Source organism: Malaclemys terrapin, chromosome 2, assembly GCF_027887155.1.
Source record: "Malaclemys terrapin pileata isolate rMalTer1 chromosome 2, rMalTer1.hap1, whole genome shotgun sequence".
NCBI lineage: Eukaryota > Metazoa > Chordata > Testudines > Emydidae > Malaclemys > Malaclemys terrapin.
The window spans coordinates 235,169,548-235,195,260 of record NC_071506.1 but is presented as its reverse complement, the minus strand read 5'-3'; the positions used below and the strand labels follow the sequence as shown (position 1 = coordinate 235,195,260).

The following is a 25,713-nucleotide window of genomic DNA, read 5'->3' as shown; positions in this document are numbered from 1 at the left end:
AGTGCCCAGATTAAAGATGCCCCACACTAGAGAACTCTGTAGGCTACAATGTGGCCACCTCTCTTATAAATGTTTAGCTATGTATGCCCAAGTCAAGGATGTCCTTTTTCCTGGAGTGTGTGGTTGTATTTCTTTGTGCCAATGTAAATTTGTACCATACAGCTGCATAATGTATAAAAATAAATGTCATCAGAATTGTGGGCTAAATGCACTTAGTATAATTTACTGTCTTGAAGGATTTCTAAATTACCAATGGATAAGCCGTTCCTTTCAAGTTACATTATTCTCCAGCAGCAAAAAGTATGTTAATGTAAATTACTCACTGATGTTTTGTTCTTCAAAAATGCATATAATAATATAGTTGAACTCGTCAGAAAAGTATTTTATGTTAACTATATAGAGCTAGGTGCTTATAAGACCCCAATCATCACATCAGCTATCCAACTCATTAACACTATACCTATTAATCATGGAATTTTTATTCTACACATTCTGCAGATGGAAACTTTTTCTAAGGTCACATATGAAGTTTGTGGCAAAACCAGGAATTGAACCCAAATCTCCCACGTTCCATTCCAAACGCCTTAACCACAAGATCATCCTCCAGCTTTCATCTCCAGAATATTTTTGTATCCAGGACACCTTTATCAAGGTAAGAATCCTCATGACACTAGGAAAATAACGTCTTTCTTTGGAAAATGTTAGGGGCCTGATTCTTCACTCACTCACACTGGTGTAAATCCGGAGTCACTTCAATGAAGTAAATGGAGTTCACTTACACATATGTAAGTAAAAGGAGACCAGGGGATAAGCTTTCCTCTCTCTTTTCTTAAGGAACTGTAGAGGCTACAATTATGAGAAACTTGGTGTTTTTAGTTTGCAGAGAGTCTCTTCATATAAACTTTTTTTTCCTGTTTCAATTTTGGGAGAACAAATCCACACAAGTATCACGCTGAATTACAGTTTTACACAAAAACAAGAACTCTACATGAAAGTCAACCCAAACCATCACATTTTGTGTGGTTTCAAGGAAAAGCCAAGTTTAGTGCTCTTTTTGAACCTGTAAAGTCATTTCACATATATATTTCCACAGTGACTTTACACATGCATTTACTTTTTTCTTTTTCGAGGTGCAACCTATACAAGCACAGAGAGGTTAAAATGACTTGCACAAGGTTACACAGAAAATCTCTGGCAGAACTGGGACTAGAACCCAGAGTTCATGATTCCCAGTCTTGTATCTTTCTTACCACAAGACCATCCTACAGTTAAGGAAGCCTTCAGGAAGTCTTATGAAAAAACAGTTCAGAGTAAGATATGGACATTTACGAATAAAGAATGAACCCATCCCTCCTGGAATTAAATATTTCCATTTAAATTAGATTTTAAAAAATAGATCGCAGTAACCTATAATAAAATAAGACACTTGTGACAGAAGACAATGGAGGTCAAAAAGCTCCGGCATGCTGAAGTGTTCAGTTTTCACACTAATTCAATTGCAAGTGAATGAAATTTACCTTCTTTTTCCTTGAGGGTATTTAAATAGGAGAGGAGATTTTCATTAGCTTGCACACAGTACACCTCACGGGTTTGAATTCCACCTCCACACAGAGCTGTCTGATTCCCTCGTCTTTTGTCCTGTTGGCTAAGTAAAGGGTCAACACGACATTCTGTCCACTCTGTGGTTCTCCAGCCATACCTGAATCAAAGTAATTGCAAATTGAGTTAATTAGTTCTTTAAAACATGTAAAGCCACACAAGGTAATATTTGATTATACAAAGCAAAGTGCCCTAATATTGCTGACTCATTATCTAGAAGGATTGGCTCCCCAAAAATCTTTATTTTACAGATATGCATGAGGTTTGGTATTCTACACTGATTAAACTATTTTCCTCATTATTTCTTTTTTGAAAAGGTTACATTTAGGAAGATCTTTGATTAAGTTTAATCTGTGGAATTTATTATTTTACTGCAAGGAAGAATAATAATGTTGCATGGAAAGAAATTGAGTTTTATGCTCAAATCTGCCAATCCCCAGGTTTGTGAATCTTAGCACTTGTTTAGAACTAGACAGCTAGAGTAAAGTAATACACAACAAAAATCAAAGAAATGTGCACACTGAGAAACATAAGACCTGAAAAAAAAAAAAAAAAAAAAAAGGTAAAGCCTCCAATTTACCTTTGATAAGAAGCATGAATGCTCCCCCTGCATATCAAGGCAAAACTATAATTGTACTTCTTTTTTCAAAAAAATTATTTCAGTGAGTTCTTTTTTCACCCTCGAGAGTAAGATAGCTTCTCTGCGGTGCTCAACCCCCCCCGCTGAGTACTTACAAATGAAGAGAAGCTGTGAGCTTTCTCATCAGTGAGTGCATAAGAAAGAAGGTCTATGACTCCAACTTAAAACCCCAGTCAGACTTATGAATTGAAAGACATGTCACAGGCTTCTCTGCCCAACAAGTACTTTAAGGCAATATCAAGGGAATCATTTCCCGATGCTGCTGAAGATGGAGAATGATGATATTTCTCCTCTTCAAGGAAAATGATGTTCCAGAGTCAAAACGCACAGATGCAAAATGGCATAACATCAAATGCTGTTTCCCCAATAGTTCTTTCCAGGCAGATAAAGAAAAAGCACAGTTGTGACTGTTAATATTCATCTCAATTAGATGCTAATGATGAAAGCAATCTCCTGAATCTAAAGTGTTTGCTTGCTCTCAAACTTCCTATACTCTAAACAGGACTAATTTATTTACTACCACTTTTAGCCTCTTCCCCTCCTGATTTAGGGCTCAGTCTTGCCTTCTTTAATCAGCCTAAATTCCCAATGAAGTCAGATAAGAGTTTGGCTGCTCAAGGAATACATACCAGCTTCTTACTGTGTAAGACACTTGGTATGGAATTGTGCCCTGTACTTCAAACAAACAATGATGGATTCTAGAAGAAAGGATCTGTAGGAAAAATCACCACTGAATCAATAAATTTGTTTTACTATGCCCTTAAAGCTGGTTCAAAGTAGTGCACAAAAGTGTATCAGTGTGTACACACATGTTCACATTTTAAAAGTCAGCATTTACAAAGTCATGTAAGTTATTTCTCTATATTTAGAGTAGGAAGTAACTTCAGTACAACTGCAACTATATGCAAATGTTAGCTTTTAGTGGGATTACTGAATATGCACACACATAAACCAAATCCTAGTATTTTCTTTTAAATGTACTTGTATTGTCAATCAAATCATTATCAACGTGCTGCACTCTCCCACGGGATGTACAGTATTCATTTTGATGGGGTGGGGTACATATTAACACTTACGTAACACACGGTGCCACACCATCTCCTTGAGAGCTACATTGCTCTATTTCTTCTAGCTCTGGGCATTCACTTTCACTGCCGATAGGAAACTGCTTAATGGTCCGTGTTCTTGTACGATTTCCTTTAGGGGATGTCATATCAAAACATGTTTTAGAACAGGGGCTCCACTCAGACCACTCTGACACCTGGCACTCCTTAGTGATCACACAGGACTGGAAGGTAATTGGCAACTTGTCTTGTTGGCAAAAGCTGTAAAAAGAGCAATAAGATTTTAAGTACCTGTGTTCACAAGCAGTTATGAATCCCTATATGAATATGCTATTCCCTGAACCGAACAATGAACACACTTAGGAAGCATTTATTTCTGCTGAGAACTGCGGATTATTTTGAGGATGTGTTAGGCCACCTCTTGCCAGGGCCGGTTCCAGGCACCAGCCGAGCAAGCTAGTGCTTGGGGCGGCAGCTTGTAGGAGGTGGCATTCTGCCCAATCTTAAGGCGGCACGGCCGTTTTTTTTGGTTGTTGTTGTTCCGCTCTGGCCGCCCTGTAGGGGGCGGCGACATGGAGGACAGGAGCACCCTGCAGCAAGCTCGGCAGGGCAGCCCACGTCCTTCCCTCCCAGCCAACCGGAGTGGTGTGGAGCCTCCTGGCAGGGGGCACAGCGGGAGGGGCCGCGTGGTAGCGCCCCGCCATAGCTCTGGCAGCCCCCCTTCTCTCTCTCCCCCCCGCTCCCTTCACCTGCATCCTGGCTCCAGCCGCGCCACAGGTTTTTTGGGGTTTTTTTTTGCTTTGCCGTTCTGGCCGTCGCGGTTTGCTTGGGGCAGCCAGAAAGCCTCTTGCAAGTCCTCATTCACACAAAGCTTCCTCTGACTTTAATTGTCTAAATAAGAGTTGGGTGAGTAAAATCTTCTGGATATGGCCAGTCAAATACAGTATAGCACACTGCTTTTTAGGAAAGGAAAAAGCAATAACGTTTTAAAGAAATACTGGGGTCAAATGTTAAATATACATTTTTACCTACCTGTCTTCACTGTATGATAATACAAATAAATGAAAATGAATCACAGTTTGCATCATTTTTTTTGTTTTGTTTTTAGTTCCACCTTGGTTTGTTTGGCATTGTTTGAAAAAAGGAATTATCAGCATCAGAGATGCTCACAATGTGAAAACGGCTGGTCAAACAGTGCTGGCTCCTCCTCAGTGGCAGCTGATCAATTACTTTAAAAGACAGCTACAAATATATTAAATACTTTTCCATGTAAGCAATTGATATAGTTGCCACAGAGATGTAACATAATCTGTAGGAGTCTGAAGGGAGTTGTGGTGGCTGTATCAAGATATTGCCCACACTATGAAATGGAGCATAAATGTGGCCTTTAATTCCCTTTTCCTAAGCCAATCTATCTGCTTCAACTCTATATGAGCTTGGCTTCACTCACAATGTTATGTAGGCTTTCACGGAGACTTACGTTCCTAAGTGCCTACATAACTTTTGAAAACATTTATTCTACAGAGAAAAGTTAACCCATTTGCTTTATAGTTTGATTCACAATAAGAACAAAAAATCTACAGCAAAACTCAAGTAAAACAGCATCTTGACTAGACTTGTCATAATACCAACTCTTTAATCATAGTTACAATAATTCATATTCATCATACTTGTTCTAATATAGGCTACTCAGTTTTGAATTAACTGTAACCAGTCAGGAAAAAGATCTACACGTCACTGTAGATTGTTCAGTGTAACACTCTGCTCAGTGTATAGCAGCAGTCAAAAAAGCAAACAAATGTTTTGAGGTATTTAGAATGGTATAGAAAATAATACTGAAAATATTATAATGCCATTACACAAATCAAAGGCATACCCTTCCCAGGAATTTAACAAAGGATATAGCAGAAAAAGAAGGGGGTCTCAACTGAGGCCAAGATCTTAGCATGGACATTTATGATGGCTATGTTAGGAATGAACACATATTTTATATGAATGCAGTTCTGCTTCAGCGTAGAAGACAACTACTAACTGATGGGGGAATATGAAAAACTTCCCTTGGGGAAAGATTATTCTACAATGGACCATTATGAGATTTCTTCCACATTCCTTTGAAGTATCAGGCACTGAACTATATGGACCACTAGTCAGATCGGGTATGACAATTTCTATGTTCCTAATAGCAGGTACATATGTATTGATTCTGCATGGAAACACTTTTTAATGACTGTGAACAAGAGCCATATTCCATGTGGATTCTTATATGTACGGTGTTTGTGGATCCTTCTGGATGAAAGATGCTAGACTACCATTCCCCTCCTGAGTTTCCTACAAATATTAATGGCACTTTTCTTGCAAATAATATTAGAGTGGAAAGTATGCATAAAAGAGAAGACAAAAATATACTCTTCAGCCATGTTTGATCATAGGGGAATTTAATTAGGGGCATAGCTTGTCATGGTTTCATGCACAGAATTGCTGTTTATCTACACAGCAGCTTTGGTGTTGATCAGTGGCAGGATATGACCTAATAATGTGGGAGAACAAAAGATAGACCTAAATCATATGGCTAGGATTCAGTGTTGCATCTCTACAGGGGCAAGTAGGACAAAGATAGATTTAAGTCACGTTTTTACTTGATTATTATGGGCTTCTCCAGGAGCTGGTATAGCCTATAATAGTCGGGTGTAGCTCCTGGAGTTGGGTAGAGCAGCCAGAAATTGTTCTACTTTATGAATCCTCTCTTCATTCCACCACTCAAGCTGCCTATGGGCTGGTCTGCAGCCCAGGACACCCAAGAATCCCTGGAGTAGCAAACGCTATTAGTACTCCATTTCTGTTCCCTTCCTGCCCATGGCACACCCTCTAAACCAGGCCTGCAAGGGTAGGCGGGGGGGGGGGGAGGGAGGAGAGACGGAGAGAAGGTCTGCATAGTTCTAGTTTCAGTGCCCTATGCAGTACCTGAGGAGGGCAGTTCTATCCCACCAGGCTTTGGGGCTTTCACAGCACCTGTATACTTCTATAGGAGCCATACAGGGGCTGTAGCAGGGTCCAGAATCCTACCCTATGAACTTATTATTTCAAGTAGGACACTGGACAGAGTTACAAATGAGAGAGAGACAGAAAAAAAGTGTGAGAAAAGTATAAATCTATTAAGGGTGAACTGTAAGGCTAAAGTGAAAACTGAACTGAGCCCAGACATACATCCTGAATGCTTATACTAAGCAGGTAGCTGGGAGAATTCAGCATCAGCAAAGGAGCATTTTTCAGAAGGTATTTTTCTACTTTGTAAAATCATCCGGTATTTTTTTAGTTCACCAAAGACCTCCATAGAATGCATTGTCCCACGTCATCCCTGAAAACAGGTGCTTGTAAATGCACCAAGTGTCCTACTAAAATCAAGTAGTTTGGTTCATCTTTTGTTCTTCCATATTAATAGGCCAGATCCTGACACTGACCTTCATTCAAAACTTCCATAATGTTGAAAATTCTGCACATGAGAGCGTGGCAGGAGATGGCCCTTAACTAACTTCCCCTCTGACTACAAGGTGAATGAACAGCAAGTTTCATACACATGAAGTTGAATGTTTACAATAATTTTCTCTCTGGAGAAGTGAATGTCCCTTTTTAGACAACTGAATATTACAATCCTTAGATTTGTCTTCTCTATTGTTTCACTACATTTGTTATAGCTTGGATCAAGCTGTCAGGTTGTGTGAAATGTTTCCTCTTATGGTGATGCCAACATCAGTATCTGAACTGATTAGCAGAGGAAGCCTAAATGTACCCACAATGCATTGGCAGAATAAATAGCCGGAGCCTCTTATGGATCTTTCAATTGGCTTTGCAGATGAGCACCAACCCTTCCAAAATGTGAACATTTGCTTTAGAGAAACAATGTGGGTAACGTAATATCTTTTGACATATTTTTGTTGGTGAGACAGACAAGTTTTCGAACTTATACAGAGCTGATCTTCAGATCCCTGTTCTTCAGGTCACCTGAAAAGAGCTTTGTAAGTGTTAAAGCTTAGAATTTGATCCAATAAAGGATATTATCTCACCACCTTCTCTCTCTAATATCCCAGTGCCAAAATGGCTACAACATTTGCTTTAGTTTGTTCACTTGTAATGCATATAACTGACTTTGACGTCTAGCTGTTAAACTACTCAAAATGTTAGCTGTCAAATCCCATATACTTCAAAATGGGAGAGAAGAATATTGTGCACTAACCCAATATTTTGTATACATATACACATACACACACTACTGTTATATTAAACACATGTTTAAAATTAGAGCTGAGAAAACTTCAGAATTTCCATCCCATTATTTCAACATTTTCAATTGAAACAAAACTTTTTGACATTCCCAAAATCAAAATGTTTCATTTTATTTTGTTGAAATGACCCAATACACACAGTTTCAAGTTATTTTAACATCAAGCCATGTTCTTCCACTTTAGCACATTGCCTCATGGGAGTTGTAGATCAGTAGCCTGATGCCTCAATTCTTCCCAATAGGCCAGACACCATGGACCAGACTACTCACCACATAGCATAATGCATTATGGGAAATGTAGTCCCCCAGAGAACTCAGCAGAACGGACCCCACATGGGGACCTGAACCACAACTCCTATAAAGCAATGCGCTGATAGGGAAATGCAATTTAATGTTTTACTGACCTGATTTAAAACAAAATGTTTTGGACAGTTCAACAAAACAAAATACTGTATTCTAATTTGGGTTGAACGGATGTGAAATTAAATATTTCATACACATTTACGTGATGGAAAAACAAATTTTTAGATTTGCCATCAGAAAAAAAGTGATTGATCAGAAACTGGATTTTATCCTGGAAAATGTTTCAGACAGAAAATTCCCAACCAGCTCAATTTAAAATTAAGCACTCGTTTAGGATGAACTGAATCCAATGAAGAATCCATTCCCACAAGATTTCATCAAGATCCATTATATTAAACGCTGTTGATAGATCTAAGAGAATGGACACTGTACCCTTGTCCACTTCCAGGAGAAGATCAAACACTACTGACACAAATATCCTCATTTCCATATCCGAAATATGACCCCAGACTGACGCAGATGAAAATACAGCTGAAGATGGCTCAACTGTAAATCTATCACGCTACTATTCCTATTATTCGTGATTCTTTTTTGAACAGATAAAAGCAAGTGCATGAATAACAGGGCTAAATGACAAGCAAGGGGTTAAGCAGAATATAAAAGGAATCTATTTTTATAATAACTGTAAAACAGATTAGTCCTCCATTTTAATTGGCCACAATACAAGCATCGTCAAAATAATACTGTAAGCCAACAGACAAAATTGAGAGCTTTGTACAGGCTGCTAATATTATTTAGCTAGATTTAAGAACTAAAAGCAAGCTGACTTGCTAACCCATTCTGTTATTTATTTACATACTAACACCCTTCACTATTTACAATGCTAACTATTGACAAATAACTGCTAGCATCATAAATCATGGACAGGAAATCTTTTTATTGTCAAATAAGCCTTTACCTTTTGCAAGGTGCTGGAGCCTGTAACAATTAGTAAAAGTAGTAGGATAAAAGCCAATTAACTGGAGTATCTTGGTTCAACATTTGCTTTTCTTTGAGCAAATTAGATAGACTATTAGAGCTAATTGCAAACTGCCATTATCAAGAGTTTTCTTTCATTTTGCAAGCAGCAGGAAAAGACGTATTGGATTTCAAGAACCATAGGTGTCAGTACTGGATTCTGACTGAAGCTGGAACTAATGGATCAACATATTTAAACTTCCAAGGTCGTGTATTTTTTTAAATAAGACTCAGTCCAAAACACATGCGATTGTGATTGTGAAGGAGCTCTAGTCCCTCTGGAGTTAGAGTTGAAACCAGATTGTAAGCCTGTTTTTCAGCTTTCCACCTTGCATCCCACACAAACATCCCAAATTAATTGAAAACAAACTAATTACAGTGATTCCTCGCTTAACGTTGTAGCTTTGTTCTTGAAAAATGCTACTTTAAGTGAAACGATGCTAAGTGAAGCCAATTTCCCCAAGAATTAATGTAAATTGGGGGGTGGGGAGGGTGGTTCCAGGGAATTTTTTTTTGCCAGACAAGACTGGCTGTGTGGTATCTGGTCTGAGAAACCACACAGCCTGCTACAGAGAGTCAAAGGAGTTTCTTTTATCTCAACATGTACAGCCTTGTGTTCTTGGTGCTGGAAATGCCAGATTTGGTCTCCACTGATGACTTAGGCCTGGTCCACACTAACCCCCCACTTCGAACTAAGGTACGCAAATTCAGCTATGAATTCGAAGTACCTTAGTTCGAACTTACCGCGGGTCCAGATGCAGCAGGCAGGCTCCCCCGTCGATGCCGCGTACTCCTCTCGCCGAGCTAGAGTACTGGCGTCGACGGCGAGCACTTCCGGGATCGATTTATCGCGTCTCGGCAAGACACGATAAATCGATCCCAGAAGATAGATTGCTTACCGCCGCGGAGGTAAGTGTAGACCTACCCTTATAATGAGGCTGCATTTAAGTTTATGTAACACGTACATGAGTGTGTTTACACTTTGCCAAATGCTCACAGCCCAAATTTGGTTAGCCAGGATTGGATTACTGCTTGATAGGAAATAACAAAGGGTGCAGATAGATTCAGTAGTGAAGAAACAGAAGAAAAAAATCCATGTGGGAAGAAAGGGATTTGGTATGGAGAAATGTGAGGAAGTAGGTCGCATATACAGGCAAATAGCCTTCTGAGGAGGAAAAAAAAATCAGTGTAGTCCTTATGTGGTTTCAGGCTCAGCACGGACTCTTGTTTGTGAGAGATTTTTGAACAAGAAATTCACAGGTAAAAAACCTGGAATCAAGATGGAAATAATCCATCCCTTATTTCAGGCTAAAAGCACTTTAGAGACATTTGTTTTCTCAACACACACAAATGCTAGAAAGTTCCAAGTTAAATTTCCATTAAAAATTCAAAAGCATGCAAAGATACCTTTAAAATCACAAAAACCACCTTAACTCTGCCTGTTTGACCCCACCTGAATCATTGGAAACTCTGACTCAATCACATACTCATCAACCTCAGAAATTCATTAGCATTAAGGCCTAGAATTGTATCTAAGGGCCAGAGAGGAGGAAAAAACCTTCCTCTGTGAGCCCCAACCTCTGCTCAGCCTTGCTAGCACTGCCCAGACCATGGTGCTAGGAACTATGGGGAGAACATGGATTGTATTGTAAGGGATGTAGCAATTTAGTTTCCCTCTCCACTCAGCAAGTGTCTTTGATGCATAATGTCTCCTGATGCTTACCCTGGATTGCTTACCCTGAATTAAAGCTGTTGTAGGAACAGGGGTGTGTGGGTGGGTAGGGGATTAAGCTAAAACACAGATATAAAGCATATTGTACAGTTACACAAATGAATAGCCTGATGGGGCTCTCATGTTACTTACTGAACTATTTGAAGTACAGCAGAAAAAGGTTAGTCATACAATTACGGGATTTTACATCTTTTACTGGGGTTTTCTTCACACTGTACTGAACCCAACACCAATAACGAGTGGGAATAGGAACGAAGAGTAATGAAATGGCTTTGCAGGCTGCCTAGCCAGTTCTACTGAAACCGTCACTAGAACATTAGAACTGGCCAGGATATTGGGGCTGCCTTTCAAAACTGTATTTTTGTTCTGTGTTGGTACAGTACTTAGCACACTGGGGTCCTGGCCCATGCCTGGAGGTCCTAGGCACAACAATAATACAGATAAATAAATAAATTTATAATAATAAACCTAGGACAGTTCCTGCACAATTATGATATCTGGCCAATCTAGAAAGCAAACCTTAACAGAAATGTGAGCTTCACACCAGGACATCTTTTAGCATATTCTGCGACATCATTCCACAAATTAAACATTTAATCCTGGACTAATTTCCCATCACACCAATGTTCAAATACAGGAAGGCAATGACATGGGGTTTACTAATATGAGATTTCACAGTGGAGTACACATCATTCACAATAAACTCAATGAATTCATCAGAGCTCAGATTTAACAAGAACTAATATTTGCTACTTCTACACACACAGTATACCAAGATGCCCAATAAATAAAGTCAATTCAAGTCAAGCCATCTCTTTGCTTAGTGTTTTTCTCCATTTTTCTCCCCCTCCCTGTCCTTTCTATTCCTCCTATATTGCCTCTTATCAGCGTTGACTTCTTGTCATTTTTTCCCTTTTATGGTATTTTCTCACCTATTATTCCCTACTTTAATTCCCAACATACTAGAGGTCTGTTATGTTTATTTTCCCTCTAGATGATTTCCCTTTTGATTACATTCACATTTTTCCATTGTTCTGAAATGAATAGCATGGCTACATTTCAGCAGGGAGACTGCTGCCAAAACTTCTGGGCACTTAGGAAAAACAAAAATAGTGGAAGACTGAGTTGTTATTTCCAGCTCTTAATTCAATAAAGCCTCCTATGTATTAAAAAGGGCATTAATTCAGGATTAAATCACTAAGAAATACCAACAGTAGTAAATAAACTATTCAGATATACAGATTTAACTGCGTATGAAACAGTGATCGCTTGGAGGAAGAACAGACACAGGGAATGTCTACCATGGCAAAGAAAAGTCCTGGAGGCAACAAGTCTCAGAGCCTGGGTCTACAGACTCAGGCTTGAGGGGCTTTGTACTATGGCACTAAAAACAGCTATGTAGATGTTCCAGCTCTGGCTAGAGCTTACGCTCTGAAGCCCAACCCACTCCCCGGGCTTCAGTGTCAGAGCTGTAATATCTATGCAGTTAGTTTTAATACTAACCCGAGTCTGTAGACTTGGGCTCTGAGACTTGCTGCTGTGAGGGCTTTTTTTTTTTTGGTGCCATGTAGATACAAAGAGACTACAGTTCTTTATATTTTGCAGTAAACTGGCAAATAATGTGATGCATTTTAAACTTTTATTGGTGTTAGTTTTTCCGCCTTAGTTTCTCTTTCACCTTAGATTTGTTGATTTTATTTTTTCATTGACTTCTGGGGCAAGATCCTAACTCCTGCTCCAGCCCCTTTATACAGCATGAAAGGTCTGGAGCAGCAGAAAAGTTCCTGTATAGCTGATAGAGGATTCCTCCAATGCAAGAACTGTGGAAGACAGCCACAGGGCTGCCTCCTGCGGAGCACATCACAAGCATAGGTGCAGGCCCAGAGCTAGCTACGTTATGCTGGAGGCCCCTCTAGCCCCCATAACAGCCTAGTGTTGGGAGAATAGCTCTGCTCCCCTGCAAGTTCTACTCTGTGCCTCTTAGGGTATGACTACACTAGAGCTGGAGGTGTAATTTCCAGCTCGGGCAGATATACCTGCAGTAGCTCTTATCAAGCTAGCATGCTAAAAAATAGCAGCGTACGCATAAGGATGGGTTTGCAGCCTGAGTACAATCCCATCTGAAACCCTAGGTACAGTCTCTGGTGGCTAGCCCATCCTACTGCTTGTACCTCTGCAGCTACACTTCCATTGTTAGTGTGCTAGCTCAGAGTTACAGTGGGCATGTCTACCTGAGGTGGAAGTTACATCTCTAGTGCAGACATACCCTTGCACTAGCTACTTTGTGCTGCATCTCTATGGGTATGTCTGCACTTACACCACTACAGCAGCACAGGTGCAACGTTGCAGCTGTGCTGCTGCTATCACTTCAGTGTAGACACTACCTATGCTGACACGAGGGGTTCTCCATTCAGCATACATAATCCATCTCCCCGAGAGGTGGCAGGTAGGTCAACAGAAGAATTCTTCCATCAACCTAATACTATCTAAACACCAGGGGCTAGGCTGTATCTCAGGGGTATAGATTTTTCACACACAACTGGGAGACATAGCTATCCCAATGCAAGTTACCAGTGCAGACCAGCCCTGAAATTCTACATTACAGTAAGGATGATAAACAAAGAGGGACTGAGCTACTAACTTTTAGTTCTTTATCATTTCTTGAAGTTGGCATTTTAGGGTTATCTATATGAATATGTTGCCTTATTTTACCTAAGAAACCAAAGAAATATTGGTACAGAGGAACTTTCATACTGGATCAGACCCCAGGTGCTTCAGTGGAAGATGCAAGAACCATAGTGTAGGCAGCTGTGGGATAATCTACCTCCATCAGGAAGGTGTTAGCCTCATCCCTAATAGTTAGAAATTGGTTTAAGGCTGAAACATGAGGTTTTTTATCGCTTCCAACACTTTTTTTTCATTAACTAGTATAGCTCTGGTTAGTCATGTTATCCATATAAATTTGCAATTCTTAGCCTCAACAAAATCCTGTGGCAATGACTTTCATGATCTAATTATGTACTGAGTGAAAAAAAAATATTTCCTTTTATCAATTTTGAATCTGCCACCTCTCTCTTTTATTGAATAATCCATTGTTCTTGTGTTGGGAGATGGAGAAAACAGAAGGTCCCGATCTACCTTCTCAAATCCTCTGTTGTTTTGATATATTTTATCGTGTCCCCCTCTTATAATTCTCCTTTCTAAAGTAATCTCAGTCTTTCATTCTTTTTATGTAAGAATTTTCCTGTGTTCCTCATAATTCTCATTGCTCTTCTCTGAACCTCCTCTCTGCAGTAACCTAATACTGCATACAGTTTATACTAGATGAGGCTGCACTATTGAATTATATGCAGGCATTCACATGTTCTGTATTTTTCTCCCTATTGTTCCTTATGCATCTGAACCTCGATAGCTTTTTTGAACAAGAGCTGCACAGTGAGCAGAGGTCTCCATTGAGCTGTCCATGATTACAGACAGGTCTCTCTTCTGAGTTGATACAGTTAATGTAGAACCCTGTAAGGTGTATGAGTAGTTCAGTTTTTTTCACTCCAGTGTGCATTACTTTACATGCATCTTCTCTGGACTACATAAATGTGTCATCTACAAATGTTGGTACCTTGCTGCTCACCCCTCTACCTTTACAAATCATTAACAAATATATTAAACAACCCAGGACCAGGTATGGAACCTTGAGGCAACCTGCTGTTAACCTTGCCCATGATGAAAACTGGCCCTTTATTCTTACTCTTTGTTTTCTGACCCTAAGGGTATGTCTATACTTACTTCCTGGTCCAGTTGTAAGCGATCAATCTTCTGGGATCGATTTATCGTGTCTTGTCTAGACACGATAAATCGATCCCGGAAGTGCTTGCCATCGATGCCGGTACTCCAGCTCAGCGAGAGGAGTACGCGGCATCGACGGGGGAGCCTGCCTGCCGCGTCTGGACCCGCGATAAGTTATTATCGGTTATGGGTTATTAACGTAGCTGAATTTGCGTACCTTAGTCCGAAGTGGGGGGTTAGTGTGGACCAGGCCTTAGTCAGTCGACAATACTTTATTTCTTACCTTTGACTCCTGTGACAGATCTCAATGGCTTTTAAAGGGACATTCTTAGGGGAGTTTAAGAAAGTTCTATAAAACCGAAAAGTCTTACAGTACATTAATATAAAAATATATTTATGAAATTTAAAATAAATAAATACAAGTTAGACCCAAATTAAAATAACAAATATATCCTGCAACATTTCCAACTCAAACATTGTGCCATTGTTCTAGTATAGAATAAGTGGAAGGCGAAAACAACTTGAAAGAAAAGTGAAATTCTATTTTCATTCTCCAGGCTGAATGAAATGCAAAACAAAAAGATACTATAGATAGTGAAAAAGAAAAGAGTTTTTTAAAATCATGTTTTTATTTAAAAAAATATTCTGCCTGGTTTATTAACCTACCCCATTACTGAATTAATAAGTAGGAAGAATAAAAAAAAGAAACACTTTTAACCCCAGAAAACCTATATTTTGACTGTGATGGGAACTGGATCAAAAATGTAGTAAAAACAAACAAAACAAAAAACAGAGAAAGCACCTTCTAGATGATGATAAAAAAATGTAGAACAAAGTCAACCACATATTGATGACAACAAGCCAAAACCCTTTAATACCATCGCAGTGACCTCATATAAACATTGAAAAGGAGACGTGACAACAGAATCTTTCAGAATTCTAACGAGAGAACCTCTGGAGTATGAGAGCCATCACCCAACATTACATGCTGGATTCAGAACCACTCAAATATCATCCTGGGTCTGCAGCTCTGTTACCAATATTTCATGGTCAACTGCATCTAAAGTAGCACATAGATCTTAAAGCAAAAGGATGGGTATATGTTGTTTGTACCATAGCCAGAAGGGGCCAGGAAATATAAGGACTCTAGATAATGCGAGGTCTTCTGTCACAATTTTCACAATAACCCTCCCCCAAAAAGAGGAAGTTAGAGGCTGTGTGTGTGCGTGTGTGTGTGTGTAATGGCAAGATTATTTGCATCATATGACAGCTGCTTAAGCAACAATAGATAGATATAAATTACTTGAGTTTTTCCAGAAAGCTCGTCCACAAATCAAAACCTGCCAAAGATCAGTGAGGGAAGATGTTACATTTATTCTCACCCCCCATAACAGAGCTGCCACCAGTAAAGCAGCCAATCTGCTCTAAATCCCAACCAATTTTATCTTCGGAATAGACAGACAATTTAGAGAAGTACTTAGCATGCATCTGAGTATAAGGCAACCATGATTCACCAAGTGGTTGAACCATCTACTGATTGGACCTTCATCAATACTCTGCTATATGGGGGGAAAAAGACAAAAACGTTCTTTGCTTCAGATTTAAGCAATTCTTTATGTCACTCTTGATCAAATTCAGAGGATTATTTCCACACTCTAGCCTCCCTCCTTTATTTTTCTCCTGACTATTAAGGAGCCTAAATATGCCCCACACATGGAGGGGGGATTTTGGAGCTAATGGATGAGAAGACAGCAAATCAATGTCCCAGCTGACTGTTAACAGCCTATTCCATCTGTCATACAGAGCTCAAAGAGCTCTTAAAAACTACTAGGCCCATTAATTTCCAAGAGTGGACAATGAAATGCCATGTCATTCTTGGAGCAAAGGCACATATGGGCTGTGAAGTAAATTGGTATGAAAGGATCTGTATAAAGGTACAATATTTAATTTTGTTCTTAATAAAAACAACAGGAATTGTGAGCAAATTCTCTCCCCAGGTTGGAACTACTGTTTTAGAATTGGGGGTCAGAACACACACATGGTGGAACACTGGGTGGGATCTAGAGCCTAATCCCACCATCAATATCTCCCCGGGAGTGATTATTTGCTGGCTGGCATATATGCTTGTTTATTTAAGGAGGTTAATGAAAGCCCACTTGTTTTTCTTCCCAGAGACAAATGTCACAGTATTCATCATGAGATGGTCATGATTAATTTTTGCTACAGCTGCACTGTTTGTTATCATTCATATTGTATATTGTGCAGAAACTCTTTAGTACCTTGTAGTACAATGGGAGGTTATACTCAACAATGCCTCTTTCATTCATTTACAAATTGAGTATTGTCTAGATAAGTGCTTTTCACAAGACTACTTTCCCATGATCATAAGATTTAAATTACTTCTGCCAGAAACAAAGAACAACAGCCAAAATATTTTTTAGTGGGGAGGGGGAAAGCTGTCCTAATATTACTGTAGGAAGAGGTGGGGAAAAAAAAAATTCTAAAAATACTAAGGAATAGATACAATGAAGAACATGGCCAAAACAACAAGTAGTACAGGGACCGTTCATTTGGATTCAATAGAATACATGCACATCCAAACAAAGTGATGGGTAATCTGCTATGCCAGATCTAAAAACACTTAGAAATATTCTGCCCAGATGATTTATTAACTTCCTGATCTCATGCTTTTCTCTGCCGATAGGAATATTTTCCTCCTGTTTTAAACCATGTCATTATAATTCTGATATTTAATTTAAGATGACAAGAAAATATTATGCTACCGTCATAAAATTAATAGAGTGCCTGGCAAAGAAAAACAACATCTGAAACTTTGATGATAATCATCCAGTTCAAAGGTTAATGCCTCTCTGTACAAATCAGTGTAAATGAAAGCAGAGGATACTTATTGCATAGACAATATCATGGTATTGAATTAAACAGAAGAAAGCTCTCTCTCTCTCTCATTCTCTCTTTTTTAAGAAAACAGGATGGAAGACAGTAAAAGTTTCTAAAGAGATCTCTAGCTACAAGTGAAAACAAAACACAACTTGTGTCTCTGTATATGTAAGGATTTATTTACAAGGGTATATATGTATTTACTATGTAAAGAAGCATGTACGTACATAGTTATTATATGCACTTAAGTAAACCTATGTGGAAATAGTATGCAAACTGTCTAGGCCCAATATTGTAGCAAGTAACTGAACAAACTTATTACAAACACTGCTACAAAAATGTTACAGAATTTAACGGTTTAACAGAATTCTAAATGAGTTATATAAGGAATGTTTATTGTTTGAAACATTTCATGAGCAAAACGGCAAAACTTGCCCAAGACTCAAGTTAAAAAAAACCCTATGAAAATGATCTTCATCCTGCTAGTGGTTGGTTTGTATATTACTTGTAAAGTTGTACCCCATATATGTTAACACATACTTGTGTCAACATGAACAGTGTAAGAGTGAGTCTACATGTGTAACAGGAAAAGGGTTAAATATTAAAAGCTAGATTGAGAGTTTACTCTTGGTCCATAGTAAGAGGAGTGGATGGTTATGGTGCCCCAGAAGCAGATCTGCAAGCTAAGTGTGACCCTGTGAGCTCTGCTGACCAAAGCACTGGAGTGCCAACCATTCCCCACCTCTGCATGTCCATTACCTCACCTCTGCACAGAAGTGGGAGAAGCAGTCCTAAGGAAGCTAAGGAACTCCACACACAGACATTTGTGGCATGTAGCTTACACAGGAGGATAAGGGAGTACCTTATGGCTAAGTAAACACAGTGATAGATAGCTAAGAAGAAGAGGTTCTTCGAGATCTGTGTTCCTAAGGGTGCTCCACCATAGGTTTATCTGTGTCCCTACACTGCTAATTGGAGAACTTCCGTAGCACTGTCTGTTGGGTCTACACATGGTGCAGCACAAGGAGAGACAGCACAAGAGGCTAGTCAGCGCATGCAAGCTAACCCTCCTCAGTTGCTTCTCTACCGCAGAGTCATAGACAAGAACTTCGAAGCAGAGGGGAGAAGGATGGGTTTGGGAGCATCCATAGGGACATCTTGAAGAACCACTGTTACTGCACAAGATGAATAACTTCTTTGCGTAGTATACCTATGGATGCTTCACCGTAGATGACTCCCTGTAGTGGTGTGGCGGTCGTCCCTCCCCCTCTGCGTTGAAAAGAGGACACACCGGCCCACTATGCCATTAGGCTTGCTGTGTAATATCAGGGGAATTAGTGAGCTAGGCATTAGTGTCCCGACCAGTCTAACAGGGCTGCACCCCCCCGATAGTCAAGTGGTTCTGGCCCTTAGGCAAAAAAAGAGGGTCCCCCAGGAGTCCGTATGTTCTGGCCCATAGGCTGGGGCTGAGCAGCCAACAGTCTATAGCCCCTGAGCCCTTTAAGCGGGGGGCAGAACAAGCACAGGAGCCTGTAGGCTCTGAGCCCTCTAGGCAGGTGCAGATCAAACACAATAGGCTGTAGGCTCTGGGCCCTTCAGGCAAGGGCAGAGCAAATTCTGATAGTCGGGCATCCTAGCTCAGGCAGACAAATGCAGGCCTCTTGATCTGGAGACGGGAGGCTGCCACCCCAGGGATGGAGTGGCAGGGAGGCCCAGGCCCTCCCAACTCCATCAGGCCCCGATGCAGGGTCCTAACAGTGGTAGAGTATTCTGCCACTGGGTCAGCAGGGAATCCAGCCGCAACACGCTGACTGTGCTTTGGGCAGTGCTGCAGCCAGATTGAAGTTGGCTGTCCCTGGTCCACTTCCTCCCCTCCCCTCGGGGTGTACCTGGACTAACAGGGTATCCTTCATGTCCTCCAGGTAGGTGGTCAGTGGCAGTTCTGGCAAGTCTATGGCAGTCACAGGTTCCCCAGTGAGCAAGGCATCGCTGGGCTTGGCAGCAGAATCAGCAGCCTGGACTGAGCAGGATACGTCTGCCTACCTTGGTGTCTCAGCCACAACTGAGCTGGAGGCTCCATCCTTTATACTTCCTGTTCTGCTTACCCAACTCTGGTGGGAGGGGTGAGGCCGGTCTGGCTCCATCCACTTGGGCACAGATGGTTGTTCCTCCCCTTCTGGGTCGGAGGGAGGCCGCACCGCCACACTGCACTCCCGAGCAGTACCTCTTCTGGAGAGCTGGGATTTCAGAGTCGGGTCAGTTACAGATGACAGTACCATGGAGCCGAAGATAGCATCAGAAGCGGAGTCCACAGTGATCACATAATGTTCTGTAAAAATGTGGACTGATGTCCATGTTGCTGCTCTACAGATCTCTGAGGTAGGGACATTCTTGAAGAAGGCAACAGATGAGGCGTGTTTATGGATCTTCTAGAGTGTGTATGGATCGAGTCTGGAGGGGTCACAATGCAAATTTGATAGCACTTTCTGATGCAATTCAAGACCCACTTAGACAGTCTTGGGGTTGATACTGCTGAACCCTTGGATTTTTCTGCAACAGAGAGGAAAAGTCTAGGGGACTTCCTGAAGGCCCTTGTCTTATCAATGTAGAAGGCCAGGTCTTTCCTGACATCTAGGGCATGAAGTATAGCCTCCCTGTTGTCTGGGGAGGCTTGGGTAGATGATTGGAAGGTGAATCAATTGATTCATGTGAAACGGAGGTTATTTTAGGGATGAATTTTGGATGTGGCCTGAGCATAACCTTGTCTGGAAAGAATAATGTGTAAGGGGGATGAGCTTCTCTCTCTCCTATTCTTCTGGTTGAGGTAGTTGCTATCAAGAAGGCCGTTTTCATTGATAGGTATGTTAGTGAACAGGTGGCCATGGGTTCAAAAGGTGGCCTAGTCAGCCCTTTCAGTACCAGGTTTAAGTCCCACATGGGGGTAGGAAGTCAAGGTTGAGGGAAGAGGCTTATTATACTCTCAAGGAGCCATTTAGTGGTTGGGTATGACAGCACCCGAGTATCAGGTGGTGAAAGACTGTTATAGCTGCTAGGTGGACCCTAAGAGAGCTTAGGAACAATCCTGACTTTTTAAGGGTCAAAGCATAGTCTAGGGTGTGTGGAAGAGTTGCCAACATTGGTGAGATTTGTTGAGATGTACACCAAGTCTGAAACCTGGACCATTTCTGCAGGTAAGTACAATGTGTGGAGGACTTTCTACTGTGTAATAGAACCTCTTGTACGTCCTTTGAGCATAAACTTTCTAGGTTGGAACCAAGCAGGAGCCATGCTTTGAGGTGGAGAATTCCCAATTTGGGATGTAGGGTACACCCATTGTCCTGTGAGAAGAGGTGTGGAATGGCTGGGAGGGAGATCGGTGGGCACATCACGAGCTGTGTCAAGTGAGGGTACCTGATCTGTCTCAGCCAAGTACAAGCAATCAAGATGATGTGAGCTCCATCACTTTTTATTTTTAGCAGGACCTTCAGCAGTAGAGGAATCAGAGGAAAGGGGTAAAGAAAGTCCTTGCACAGGGGAGAAGAGGAGCTATCCCATCCCTGCCCTGGAGCAGTAACGTAGACATTTCTTGTTCTGGTAACACTGCTCTACAGCCAAAATGCTTCTGAAATAAATGTAGTCAAATTTACTAATTCTGGGTCACTCAGAATGAAAATGATGTTTAAAATTGTTGATTGGCTCTAGTTTTCAAGATATGCTATTGGGTCAGTATATACCATCCTTGACTTGGGAATGGTGGAGGATAAGTGAGTTATAAAGGGAAGGGATCTCAATTTAAACCAGAAATGACTAAAATACATCTTTGACTGGATCTATGAATAAATCTATGACTGGGTTTGGACAGTACTTGCTTTTTAAGCAAAACAATGAATGATGCAATCTGAAGCTGGTATTGCGTCATACATGATATGAATTGCATCATGTTATTCCTAGAAGTCATGGATGACACAATCATAACGAAGCTTACATCACTCTGCTGAACAAATTGCCCTATATCAGCTCTAGAAATCATACAGTGTCGTGCTCTTATTTGTCAGTGTTTGATTTTGCAAAGGGACACATTTCTGTTTAGCCAAAGTGAGCAGAGATGCCTCATACTTGTGTGAACAGTGCAGATAACTTCTGCTATGTTTGTGGTGAAGTGACTTTTGCATCACAAAAGCGCAGTATAACCATTATGGTTAAGAAAGCCTATCACCTTTATTTTGGCTGCAAAATTGGAGATCAGGACAAGAGGTGAGCCCCACACATATGCTGCAACACTTGTGCAACAAATCTTCGCCAGTGGTTGAACAGGAAAAGGAAATCTATGCCTTTTGCAGTGCCAATGATTTGGAGAGAGCCAACAGATCCTACCAGCAATTGTTACTTCTGCATGGTGCCTCCAGTTGGGAAAGGTGTGTCAAAGAAGAAAAAGTGGACTCTGCATTATCCAAACATTCCAACAGCTATACACCCAGTACCCCCCGGAGAAGGGCTGCCGGTTCCTGATGCACCAGAATCATTCTCACTTGAGTCAGACGAGGAAGAGGAAGAGGATGAAACTTCTGGTCCTGAACCATCAATGTCACAGGACCCACATTTTCTCCCATCCTCCTCCTCTGAACCACACCTCATAACACAAGGTGAACTGAATGACCTTGTCAGGGATTTGGAACTACCCAAGAGTAAGGCAGAACTGTTGGGCTCCAGACTACAGCAGTGGAATCTCCTGGCAGGTGATGTTAGGGTTTCCATGTTCCGTGACCGTCAAAAGGATCTTGTCCCATTCTTCTTCATGGAAGGTGATCTTGTAGCCTGCAACAACCTTGATGGTGTGATGGCAGCCCTCAACATCGTTCACGATCCAGATGAGTGGAGACTGTTCATTGATTCATCGAAGACAAGTCTTAAAGCTGTTTTACTGCATAATGGCAATGTTTTGCCATCAATTCCAGTTGGTCATGCAGTCCAGATGAAGGAAACCTATGACAACATGAAACAACTTTTGAGGTGCATAAACTATGACCAACATCAGTGGCAGCTCTGTGGTGATTTGAAGGTTGTTGCTCTCTTGCTTGGTCTGCAGACTGGATACACAAAGTACTGCTGTTTTCTCTGCGAATGGGATAGTCGTGCAAGAGATTCCCACTACATCAAGAAAGATTGGCCACTCCGACAGTCATTGGAGCCTGGGAGGAAAAGTGTTCAGCATCCACCACTTGTTGAATCAAGGAAGATTTTGTTACCGCCCTTACACATCAAGCTGGGTCTGATGAAGAACTTTGTCAAGGCCATTGACAAAACACAAGCAGCTTTCAAGTACCTCTGTGGAAAATTTCCAAGGCTAAGTGAAGCTAAGATAAAGGAAGGTGTCTTTGTTGGTCCTCAGATTCGTGAACTTCTTTGAGATGATGCATTTGACCATGCACTGCGTGGCAAGGAAAAGACGGCATGGAAAGCCTTCCAGTTAGTGGCAATAAATTTTCTCGGAAACAACAAGGCAGACAACTACAGGTTGTTGGTGGAAAACCTCCTCAAGGCATACAAAAGCCTTGGTTGCAACATGTCACTAAATATACATTTTTTGCACTCTCATCTAGATTTTTTTCCACCGAACTGCGGAGCAGTGAGCGACGAGCACGGCGAGCGATTTCACCAGGACATTGCAACAATGGAGAAACGCTATCAGGGAAAATGGAGCCCATCAATGCTTGCAGACTATTGCTGGATAGTGACAAGAGATGCTCCATTTAATGAATTCAAGAGACAAGCCAAGAAGCGCCGAGTAGACACTGAATAGGACTAAACTATGTACAGAATAGTTTTTTGCCTTTTGTTTCATAATAAATTTGATTTATATAACCCTTTTGCTGATTTTTAAAGTGTTACATAAACAGGACAGGTGAAATATTATCATGTAAAGCAACCATAAACACATGAAAAGACCTAGGTTTATAATTTATGATTAAAACTCTATCTACACAATATACATAGACATAAAATGTAAAAACTTAAATATCTTAGAAACAGTAGCCAATTAGTTGTTTTAATTGTCATATTTGAATTCAGCACATCAAAATACATAATAAATAGCACATTTTATCTCTGAAGCAGATGACTTCTCAAAAATTGTAGACCAGTGTAAGTGGCAAACAGGTCTGTAGACGGTGTTCCCTACCATATGAACAAGTTATTGCATCATGAGGCAGTTTAAATGCTTGCCCCATAATATGAGTGATGCGTCGGTGGTAAGGAGCGACGATGGTGATGTGTGCGAGAAAGGGATCCCTTTGCACACATTGACCCAGTCCTTTCATCTGTTTAAGGAGTTTTTGATCCTGGTGGGCAGTGACAGGGGTTTGTCCAGTCTGTCCCTGTTCAGTCTGTAAACTGAACTGAACCATAGTTGGAGGCATTGTATGTTGGTCTGGCATGTGGTATAATCGCTGTGTTTGTTGCCAAATGTCCCAAAAGTTGGAGGCAGAGTCTGGCTGGTATCTGTGGACTGCACTGAATGGTGTCTGAGTGAAACCCAGGAAAGGAATCTGTGTTGAGGTAGGAGGGCTTTGGCCTATAGGGACGTTTGGTGGGCCCTTATGAATTCCAGGCATTGCACTGGAATGAGGGTTGACTTCTGGGTATTGATCTGTAAAGCCAGATCTGTGAACAAGTGTATTGTAGTGTTGACAGCTTGTTCAGCCTCCTAGAGAGATCGGGCTCTGAGGAGAGTCATTCAGGTATGGGTAAATCATTATCCCTTGCGAATGTACATGAGCAGCTACTACTGACAGAACTTTGGAAAATACTCCTGGGGCTCATGAAAGCCTGAAGGGGATGACTCTGTGAACCTGAGAAGTTGCCTGTGAGCTGGTAGGATTGAGATGTGAAAGTATGCATCCTGAAGGTCAAGGGCCAAAAACCAATCTCCCTGTTCCAATGTTGGAATAATCGCTGATAAGGTGTCCATCTTGAACTTCTGATCCTTGACAAACATGTTGAGAGCTTTGAGGTCCAGTATGGGGTTTCAACCTCCCTTTCTTTGGGTATTAGGAAGTAAGGAGAATAGACCTCTGGCTTTGTAGATGTTGAGATACTGGTTCTATGGCCCCTAGCTGGTGGAGGTGAGCTATCTCCTACCATAGTAAACTCTCATGAGAAGGGCCCCTGAAGAAGGATGGAGAAGGGTGTTGTGGAGGGGGTAAGGAGGTGAAATGGATGGAATATCTGGATTGGACAATCTCTAAGACCCATCAGTATGTGTTCCCAGGCACTGTGGAATGCAGCCAATCGGTATACAACCATGGTCGGTTGTGTCAGTCATGGGAAGCGGTCTTGCAGTGTCTCCACCTTCCCGTCAAAAGTGGTTCTTAAATGCAGGGGGTTGGGATGAGGTCTTTCTTCCTTTTCGGTTCATAATGGTGCTGAAGTTGGTATTGAGCTGAGTATAGCCTATGCTGGGATTGGGGACTAAAATGTCTCTTTTGCCCGAGTGTATAGATTCCCAGAAACCTGAGGGTAGCACTGGAATCCTTTAGGGTATGAAGGGAGGCATCAGTCTTTTCAGCGAAGAGCTTCACACCCTCAGAAAGAAGATGCTCCAGCATCCCAACAAGTGGATCCAGGATGCCCGTCACATCACCACCACCATGGAGATGGACCTGGTTGGCAGTGTTGAGGGCCAATTGTAGCAATATTTTTGCTACTAATTGCCCCTCCTGTATGATGGCCTTAAATGACTCCCAATATGCCTCAGACAGTTTGTCAATAAAAATCAATGAGTTTGTTGTAATTTGTATTTGTCATATTTGGCCATGAGTGCCTGACAGTTGACAATACAGAACTGTAAAGTGGCTGAGGAATAAGCCTTTCTGCCAAAGAGATCAAGGCACTTCCAATTCCTATCGTAGGGAGTAGCCCTGGACCGGTGATGTCGACTGTGGCAATTGACAGCATCCACCATGATGGAATTGGGTGGCAGGAAGGAAAAAAGAAACTCCAATTCCTTTGTGGAGACATAATATTTTTTGTTCGCCCATTTACAAGTTGCACCACCAATGCCACGATTTGCCACACTGTTTTGGCTGGTTCTAAAATGGCCTAATTACTTGGAAGGGCAATCCTTGAGGATGAAGAAGAGTAGAGGATATCAAGGAGCTGACAGAGGAGGTGAAGAATATTCACTAACAGTATGTGGAGGACGTCCGCCACCTTCTTTGCCAGCTTCTGGAAAAGGTGGAAGTCATCTGCCGGGGATGGGGGGGAAGGCATGACTGCTTCAGAGGAGGAGGATATGGTCTTTGGTGTTATATCCTCCTCCATACCAGATTTCTCCATCTCCTGAGGTGGTTCTAAGGCCCTAGGGGCTGTCGCCAAGGGAGTATGCCTAGAGGGCTCTCAG

At 41.3% G+C, this 25,713-nt stretch overlaps 1 protein-coding gene across 1 annotated transcript in view; it reads right to left on the bottom strand.

Annotated features, from left to right (window-relative positions):
* Nucleotides 1-25,713, bottom strand: part of THSD7A (thrombospondin type 1 domain containing 7A) — a 539,353-nt gene that overhangs the window by 163,404 nt on the left and 350,236 nt on the right. The window contains exons 5-6 of the mRNA XM_054020318.1: nt 3,316-3,564; nt 1,518-1,699 (exon numbers count right to left, since the gene is read on the bottom strand). Coding sequence (XP_053876293.1) covers nt 1,518-1,699; nt 3,316-3,564 — 431 coding nt within the window. The remainder of the gene's footprint in view (nt 1-1,517; nt 1,700-3,315; nt 3,565-25,713) is intronic.